The sequence below is a fragment of the Macrobrachium rosenbergii genome, chromosome 15 (assembly GCF_040412425.1).
Source record: "Macrobrachium rosenbergii isolate ZJJX-2024 chromosome 15, ASM4041242v1, whole genome shotgun sequence".
NCBI classification, from domain to species: domain Eukaryota; kingdom Metazoa; phylum Arthropoda; class Malacostraca; order Decapoda; family Palaemonidae; genus Macrobrachium; species Macrobrachium rosenbergii.
In genome coordinates this window covers 55,834,298-55,844,297 of record NC_089755.1, presented here as the reverse complement: position 1 = coordinate 55,844,297, position 10,000 = coordinate 55,834,298, and the positions used below count along the sequence as shown (strand labels likewise).

General features: G+C 38.2%; 1 protein-coding gene across 1 annotated transcript in view; it reads left to right on the top strand.

The window, feature by feature from the left end:
- The window catches only part of LOC136846361 (ABC transporter F family member 4-like), an 89,177-nt gene that overhangs the window by 12,465 nt on the left and 66,712 nt on the right, over positions 1 to 10,000 (top strand). Inside the window, exon 3 of the mRNA XM_067117161.1 lies at positions 6,671 to 6,781. Coding sequence (XP_066973262.1) covers positions 6,671 to 6,781 — 111 coding nt within the window. The remainder of the gene's footprint in view (positions 1 to 6,670; positions 6,782 to 10,000) is intronic.

The following is a 10,000-nucleotide window of genomic DNA, read 5'->3' as shown; positions in this document are numbered from 1 at the left end:
AAAACTGCAATAACAGGAGATAAAAAACTGCAATAACAGGAGATCAAAACTGCAATTACAGGAGATAAAAAACTGCAATTACAGGAGATAAAAACTGCAATAACAGGAGATAAAACTGCAATTACAGGAGATAAAAAACTGCAATTACAGGAGATAAAAAACTGCAATAACAGGAGATAAAACTGCAATTACAGGAGATAATAAACTGCAATAACAGGAAATAAAAACTGCAATTACAGGAGATAAAAAACTGCAATACCAGGAAATAAAAACTGCAATTACAGGAGATAAAAAACTGCAATTACAGGAGATAAAAAACTGCAATAACAGGAGATAAAAAACTGCAATTACAGGAGATAAAAAACTGCAATAACAGGAGATAAAACTGCAATTACAGGAGATAAAAAACTGCAATAACAGGAAAAAAACTGCAATTACAGGAGATAATAAACTGCAATAACAGGAAATAAAAACTGCAATTACAGGAGATAAAAAACTGCAATTACAGGAGATAAAAAACTGCAATAACAGGAAATAAAAACTGCAATTACAGGAGATAACAAACTGCAATTACAGGAGATAAAAAACTGCAATAACAGGAAATAAAAACTGCAATTACAGGAGATAAAAAACTGCAATAACAGGAAATAAAAACTGCAATTACAGGAGATAAAAACTGCAATAACAGGAGATAAAAAACTGCAATTACAGGAGATAAAAAACTGCAATTACAGGAGATAAAAACTGCAATAACAGGAGATAAAAAACTGCAATTACAGGAGATAAAAAACTGCAATAACAGGAGATAAAACTGCAATTACACGAGATAAAAAACTGCAATAACAGGAAATAAAAACTGCAATTACAGGAGATAAAACTGCAATAACAGGAGATCAAACTGCAAAAGCAGGAGCTGCCACAACAGGAGACAAAACTGCAATAACGGGAAATAAAACAGCAAAATACGGGAACAGGAATGAGAGAGAGCTTATCAACTGCGGACTGTTCGCCAACCGACCAGCCATTTTAACCGAAAACTGTAACAGCAGAGATAACAAAATGTAAGGCAAGGAAGCAGGTCGCAATCATCGTCACGATAAGCAGTCTCTCCGGTCGCCTGATCACGCCAGAGGCTGCAGAAACACCAACAGGAAATGAAAGAAGAAGAAGAAAAAGAAAATATGGTGAATATGGGCCATTGAATACAAGAGTGGTATTGCTTCTTTATATTGCTTATTTCAATTCTCTTTGGTTAATCTTTAAGCCTCAGTTATCCCACAGTTAGGAAGCTTTCTTATTTTTCTTCAGAACTGAACCAAGGACAATATCTTGCATCGATATCCTGCCCTAAAGTCTTCTGCAGATATCTTCTTTCTTCTACGGGTATTTTTTCCGTCGGTGTTCCGTGGAGCTGGAGAGGCGGCGGTGTCCATACTATCAAATGGCTGCATAACACTCGCCAGAGGTCTGTATCCCACATACATTGCACGAATTTGTAAGCTATGGATTGGCAATGGGGAACGTTAATCTCCATCTACTGCCATGTTTTGGAATTTCCTCCCTGAAATTTATTTAACAGATTTTTACAGTGGGTGTGTTATTGAACTATTTTCGAGCTGGTTATTTTATCTGATCAGTTCAGTTCTTTTTTATTGTCATTATACCCAATAAAGTCTAAGGAAATACAATGATTTCGCTTGATATTACCCAGGAAAATTTTCTCCAAAAATACGAAAGGAGCAAATCCAAATGTTTCAAAGGAAACTCAATCTGCACTGACCAGTTTGAGTACCACTGGGAGTCTCTGGCCTGCATTGCTATTCAGAAAACGTTCCCCAGATCTTGGTATGGCTCGCCATTAGGACGACTAATGTTATGTAAATCAAACGCCGAATATCTCACATAAGTAAAAAGAGAGAAACGTTGCTTCTCGCTTTCCAAGAGAAAAAGTAAGAAAAAAATTAAAAACATGATTGCTTCTTCTAACATTTCAGTTGATGGCAGAACGGCGGAAACCTGTTTCCCGTTATCAGGCGCTTAATGAAACTCATGGTATTCTCATTATAATTTGAAAGATCACTGACGCTAACGAAGAGATTGGGCAGAATGCCGCTCCCTCTCCAAACAAGAAACATTTTCCGAAATCTGTCTGAAGGCGCCCTCTGTTATTTCTGGCGCGTTCCCACGCGGAGGGATATTTCAGAACTAACATAACTCTGGGGAATGATGGGACTGGAGTTCAGCCGGTGGGAGAACTCGCTGATAATCGATATATATGCATCATCTTCCACACTCAACACCGCCCCCTCCCCCTCCATCTCACCTCCCTCCTACACACACAAGCATACACAAAGCAAGCAGATAGACTCTTAAGCATGGAAAAAGAAACTATAATGATTTTGGGATCCTTTCACACTTATTCTCCCTCCCCACTAAATCCCCCCTCCCGCCCCCCTACATACATACCCTACACATACACATATACATACACACACACAACGCTCAAACAGAGAAACTCTTAAGTATAAAAAAGAAACTCTATAATGATGTTTGGATCCTTTCACACTTATTCCCCTCCTCACTAAATCCCCCCACCCCGCCCCCCCAATACATACATACCCTACACATATACATATACATACACATACACACACACACACACACACGCACACGCACACAAGCGCAAACAGAGACTTAAGTATTGAAAAGGAAACACTATAATGATGTTTTGATCCTTTCACAATTATCCTCCCTCCCTACTAAATCCTACCCGCCTCGCCCCCCACACATACATGCCCTACATACACACACACACACATACACCCTACACACACAAACACACACACACACACACACAAGCAGAAGCCTGGAACCTTTAAGCATGAAACGGTAGCAATGGTTTGATTCTTTCATTCACGAAAATCAAGCCTAAAAATAAGCTACATAAATTTTGAATATTGTCTTGTTATGACTATTGGACAAATAGAACCTTCCCTATTGCAACATTAATAATTATATAATGTTCTTCTGTTCTTAGGCGACTGCTAACACTTGAATTCCTATGTAGAAGAGATGGGATGCGTTAGGAATACGGCAATTTAGACATCTTTGTTGTTGGGTTCATTTTATGTTTCAAATAGCACGAGAAAAATGATAAAATTCACTTCAAGGGATTGCAAAACGATTTAAGCAACAAAAGAAAAATGATAAAATTAACTTCAAGGGATTCTAGAGCCATTCAAACAACAAAGGAAAAATGGTAAAATTGACTTCAAGGGATTGTAGAATTATTTAAACAACAAAAGAAAAATGATAAAACTAACTTCAAGGGATTGTAGAACGATTTAAACAACAAAAGGAAAATGACAAAATTAACTTTAAGGGATTGTAGAACGATTTAAACAACAGAATAAAAATGATAAAACTAACTTGAAGGGATTGTGTAGAACGATTTAAACAGCAAACTAATAATGATAAATTTAACTGTAAGGGATTGGGTAGAACGATTTAAACAGCAAAATACAAATGATAAATATAGCTTCACGGGACTGTAATCGCGCGAAAAAGTTTCGACATCCCTTTTAGCGCGCGCGCCAGAATGCAAAATAGCGGCAATTGATTCCATCACGAATTATCTCCTCGGCGATATCTTTTATTCCTCACACACCGTTTGCCTTTCGGTCGATTATGTAAAGTACCATCCAAAACGTACATCCTTCATTAAATTCAGCCTCACTGTGGGTACGAGCAACTAAGTGTGGCACATAAAAAAAAAAAAAAAGGCTGTTTCATTTCACAAATGCATTAACTCTTGACCTCCGACCGTCCGAGGGAATACCATTCCTTCAACAGACAAAGAGAGAAATAAACGCATTTTTCTCTTAAATCTTTTATACATATGTCCACGGACTATTAGCTGGGTTATGACGTCATAAACGCAACGTAAAATGAGTGTTCAATAAAATGCAAATGGAATTATCTGGCTTTGAATAGCTTTGCAGACGGTCTCATTTAACTGTCGCATGACTGCTAGTCTCATTACACAGTGGGATAGTTGAACAGCCTCTGAATTTATTTCTGGCAGTTGTTAAATCGTCAGGTTGAGAATAAAACCGGGATATCAAGATATAAAATTTAATTTTCTTTCAAAATGAACAAGATATAAAATCTATTTTTTTTTTTGAATGAACTGGTTGGGAAATGATCTCGAGATGTGATTCTGAAATATCAAACTGGTTGGTATTTTAAGAGAGAATGACATTACGTTTTTATCTGTCTGTTTGGCAGAATGCATGCATCTTGATCCGGTGTGCTTGTCAATGTATAAGCTGTAAGTTTGCTTGCATTTTTAAAATGAAATATTTTCAAACATAATCTAGGAAGTCAGAAACCTATCTATTTTTATTTCCAATTTGACAATGTTTTGCCTTTTCGTCTTTCTATTTGCAGATTTAAGGAATAATATATATTCCTGAATAACACAGGAAACTAAAAAAAAAAAAAAAAAAACACTCAAAGAATGATCACAACCAAACGCTTATGATCCTGAACATTTTGTGCCCTGAAGAGAAGGCGACGAGCGCATGCGCAGACCGAATGCAATGAAGCTTTTCTACAAACCTACCTATTTTTATTTCAATTTGACAATGTTTTGGATTTTCGTCTGTATATTTGCAGATTGAAGAAATATATATTCCCGAATAACGTAGGAAACAAAAAAAAAAATAAATAAATAAATAAAAAAACACACTCAAAGAAACGCTTATGATCCTAAACATTCTGTGCTCTGAAGAGAAGACGAGCGCATGCGCAGACCGAATGCATTGACGCTCTCCTATAAGCGCTTATTAGGAAGCCATTCCCGCGGCGCCGAATCGTAAGTAAAATGCGAAAACAACTTGACAATGCATTATTCCGAAAGGGAAAAAGTTAATGAGCTTTTTGGCCCGTCTTGCTATCGATGACTGACTGCCGAACGTCTATCAGCTGAAGCATTCAGTTTGAAAGAGGCAATATTTTTTCCTCTTTTTTTTTTGTGCGAGAAGAAGCAGTGAGTTGTATCACACAGGCTAGTCGCTAGGATAAGTCTCTCTCTCTCTCTCTCTCTCTCTCTCTCTCTCTCTCTCTCTCTCTCTCTCTCTCCTCCTAGGATAAAGGATAAACTAAGCCTAGCTATTTGAAATCTCTCTCTCTAGAATAAACTCAGCTTAGTTATTTGAAGTCTCTCTCTCTCTCTCTCTCTCTCTCTCTCTCTCTCTCTCTCTCTCTCTCTCTCTCTCTCTCTCTGGGATAAACTAAGCTTAGCTATTTGAAGTCTCTCTCTCTCTCTCTTTCTAGGATAAAACAAGCTTAGCTATTTGAAGTCTCCCTGTCTCTGTCTCTCTCTCTCTCTCTCTCTCTGTCTGTCTGTCTCCTGGGATAAACCAAGCTTATCTATTTGAAGTCCCCCACCCCCTCTCTCTCTCTTCCTCTCTCTCTCTCTCTCTCTCTCTCTCTCTCTCTCTCTCTCTCTCTCTCTCTCTCTCTCTTTAGCATTTTAACACGTTGAGCGAGAAAGGCGCAGTTCGTTCTCCGCCGGATACTTGAGGTCTGCTCAAGTATGCCCCGATCTTGTAGTTGTCATGGCGAGGATATCTAAGTTATTCCCGGCCGATCCGAGACCACCGCCATCAACCTATTTATCTGGGGCAGTTAACCATCGTTTATTGTCTTGTCGTAACGACGGTAATCGCCTTATAACATGATGTTCGGGAAGGAGTTAAGTTTCTGCTGTATCTTATCGGAACATTTTTTGGGGGCTGGGGGGGGGTGCGGGAGTGGGGAGGGGAGGAGGGGGTGGGGAGGGGGAGGGGAAGGGGGTGCGTTGAGATTTTAGCTGTATTTGTATTCTAAACCGGTGCTGGTTATTGAAGAAAACTTGTTAATAATTTTTTCCTAATATAACGCATGCGCAGAGTTAAAGGAGAGAGTAAAATATTTTGGAAAAAAAAAAAAAAAAAATCTCGTTCATTTTTGGCCTTATCAATATTTTCACACGAGTTCAGAATTATTTCTAGCCGTACTGTCAAGACCATTTTTTAAAATCATTTTTAAAATCAAGACTAACTGTTTTCAGGTAATTACTGACCTTAACTTGCGGGCTCCGTTTGGGTTCATCTTTTCGTTGCTCAATGTTGGCCCTGAGAATCGTTTTTCAAAACATTCCAAAGCCTATCTCCTGGAAATTTCAAATTTTCGTGTACTCTCAAAAATATTTTATGACTACATATCTTCAAGCAATTAGGAGTGACCTTGGCTAGTGGAGTACCAGTTAGGCTAATTACTTGGAAATTCCACTATAAATTGAAAATTCAAAATACCACATATCGATCAGGAGGTGGAGAATGCAATTTTGCGGCTGAGGAGAATCCATTTTTTTGTATTGTTTATCTAAAACTAATATTTATCTTGAATCTTGATTAGCTTTCCTACCTTTAAATACCTTTGGAAATGATTTTCAAATGCCAATACTGTTTTTATTATTATTATTATTATTATTATTATTATTATTATTATTATTATTATTATTATTATCATTATTATTATTATTATTATTATTAATATTAAAATAACCAGTATAAGTAATAGCACAGCAGAAAAATACAAGTAACAGTAATATAATTTTCAACAGTAGAATTCACGTTTGGGTTCATACGGAAGAAGAAGAAGAAGAAGAAGAAGAAGAAGAAGAAGAAGAAGAAGAAGAAGAAGAAGAAGAAGAAGAAGAAGGAAACACTGCTCTGTATGACAAACCTTTTAACTCTTCCTTTACCAAACTGGTTCCATTCTCAAGATGCCAATTGCCGTCATGAAATTCGGAATTCTGCTTCCTCTAAAAATCTTACGGCAAAAACTCAAAACCTGCCCAGCTGAAGAACGACGTGAATTACAAAACCCGTGAGATTCAAGACAAGAGATTATAAACAAGAGATTCAAGAAGAAAGATTCGAAAAGTAGGTGAATTACAAAAGATTTTCTCTCCCCCTGCGAGATTTTCAAGACAAGAAAAGAGATTCAAGAAGCGAGATTCCAGAAGGGAGAAAGATGGACAATGGACTTTCGCATGAACACGGAGCATAACATCTCCCCGTGAGCTTTTCGACAACGATGTTTGTGATCCGGCCGAGCAGCTTGTTTCCAAGCAATGATTCGCATCATTTGCTCCCAGATAACGTTCAGTTACCTCGAATGTTCTTGGGGATGAAGTTGGCCCCCTCCTGCTAAGTCCCAGGAAGCCTTGCTGTTCATGAAATACAGAAACAGATTCGTATACTTTGATGATTTTCATATTTTCCCGTCAAACCTGACGTTTTCCCAAAGCACCACTCAGTGATTCTCTATTTTGAAGCCAAAGATCATGCTTAGCTAGGTTTGGCTCTGATAAATCTCCGGAACTGGTTAACCCGTGGACATGCAGTCTGTGAGAACTTTGAAAGAGTCGTTTTTGTTGTTATTCTGGGTTGTTTAAATGTAACTTAATCCTAGATTTGTCAAGAAGAAGGGGAATTTCACTCTCCCTGCTTCTGGACTTCGCGGATAATTTCACCAAACTCTTTTGAAAACGAAGTTAATGAAAAGTTCAGTATACCTTAGTTTTACCAGACCACTGAGCTGATTAACAGCTCTCCTAGGGCTGGCCCGAAGGATTAGACTTATTTTACGTGGCTAAGAACCAGCTGGTTACTTAGCAACGGGACCTACAGCTTATTGTTGAATCCGAACCACATTATAGGGAGAAATGACTTCCAATCACCAGAAATAATCAGATAGATTTTAGCAGCCATACCACCGATATCAGTTTTCCCACCATATGCAAGAAGGTTTAGCCGAACTGTCAGATTCCACATCGAACCAAATCCGGGCGGTAATCGCAGTCAAACCAAGGAAGAACACCTGGCAGGTGTGTAATTGATAATTATCAGAGGGTATATGCCGTTCCCGCCTTCTGCTGCATATCGTGAGAGTACAGGGTTTTCGAGAAGTTGGTTGCTGTTAAGTACAGCCAAGGATAGCAATGGGAAACTCGACTGGTAATGGTTCCCCCCTCTCATTCTGGCGTGAGTTGCTCTACAAGAAATGTTAATGGAAATGAGAACTCTGATTGTGTCAGAGATTTCGCCTTGCGCAAGGGGAGGATACGAGTCTTCCATTTCCACTATCAGAAGATTTTTATATTTTTTGTGCACTGGAATGACTGCATATTGACACGTGGTATGCGGTCGATTTTGTTGAGAAAGGGGGTTTGTTAACGTGAAATGCCGAGATGAACGGGAAGCCTTCAGTATCTTGGGGGATGAAGCAGGCTTAAAGGAAGGGAAGTGTTGATGTCCAGGTTGTCTGACATATATTTTTGGGGAGATACTGAGAAATGTGCCAGCGAGGCTGAGTGAAACATTTGTAACAGAGAAAAGAGTTTAGAGATATCTGCAATTGCGAATCATATCGTAGAAATGTGAATTAGTTCAAACCTGATCATTCTGACTAATGTGAATTGGTTAAAACCTGGTCATTCTGACATGATCCGACAGATACTTTTATATTGATTTATTTAGCTATTTATGTATTTATCTAATCATTCATTCATTTATTTATTTATTTACACTTAACATACAAAATTCACTTTCATTTCTCAAGCAATGTCAAATGAAGAACCTCCCCGCTACCACTTTTCAAGATTACCTTTTCATCATCTTCCCAGCACATTGCTTATAGACCACGACGATCTTCTCATTCCCAAAGAGAGAGAGAGAGAGAGAGAGAGAGAGAGAGAGAGAGAGAGAGAGAGAGAGAGAGAGAGAGAGAGAGAGAATCATAATTGCCGAGTAAAAATATGCGACGCTGATAAAACTTGCAGGGATTGAAATAGCAAATAGTTTATTTCCCAGAAGTATATTGGAATGTCATGTAGTGACTACGTACGGCGCATGTAAGTACCAGATAATGCGCAGTGGGCCCGAGCATCATTATAGTATGCAAATTATGCGGCGCATTAGCGCGCTGTCGTTCGTCTTGTCTCGGCTACTTGAAGAGTAGCCGAATAATACTTCAGGAGACAAATGTGCTTGGAATATCAAGCAATAACGGGTACTCTTGTTGGATGCTTCAGGGTCCCGAGTGGGAAATTCATTAGGCACCGTAATGCCTTCAACGTTCATGTTTGCTTGCTGACCTATTGCAGCGTTGCAAATTCCATTTTTACAGCTTTCAGGAGCTGAAAGGAATTAGGTAATTAGCAAGTAACTGTTTCAGCATCATCTGACTTGATAACTTCTTCAACTTTCATGTTTGCTTGCTGACCTATTGCAGTGTTGCAAATTCCATTTTTACAGCTTTTAGGAGCTGAAAGGAATTAGGTAATTAGCTAGTAACTGTTTCAGCATCAGCTGACTTATAACTTCTTCAACTTTCATGTTCGCTTGCTGACTTAATGCAGTGTTGCAAATTCCATTTTTACAGCTTTTAGGAGCTGAAAGGAATTAGGTAATTAGCTAGTAACTGTTTCAGCATCAGCTGACTTATAACTTCTTCAACTTTCATGTTCGCTTGCTGACTTAATGCAGTGTTGCAAATTCCATTTTTACAGCTTTTAGGAGCTGAAAGGAATTAGGTAATTAGCTAGTAACTGTTTCAGCATCAGCTGACTTATAACTTCTTCAACTTTCATGTTTGCTTGCTGACTTAATGCAGTGTTGCAAATTCCATTTTTACAGCTTTTAGGAGCTGAAAGGAATTAGGTAATTAGCAAGTAACTGTTTCAGCATCATATGACTTGAAAAATTTTCATCGTTTTTTAAAGTCTGACAACACGACCATGTTCAGTATCTCGTAAAAAAAGTATTCTTTTCTTCTTGATTTTCTGTTTAATACTTGTCTATCTAAACGTCGAAAACACAAAAGCTTATCATAGGATCTCGACAAATATTTTCGGAAAGATAAGTTTGGTACACAGATGAACCCATCC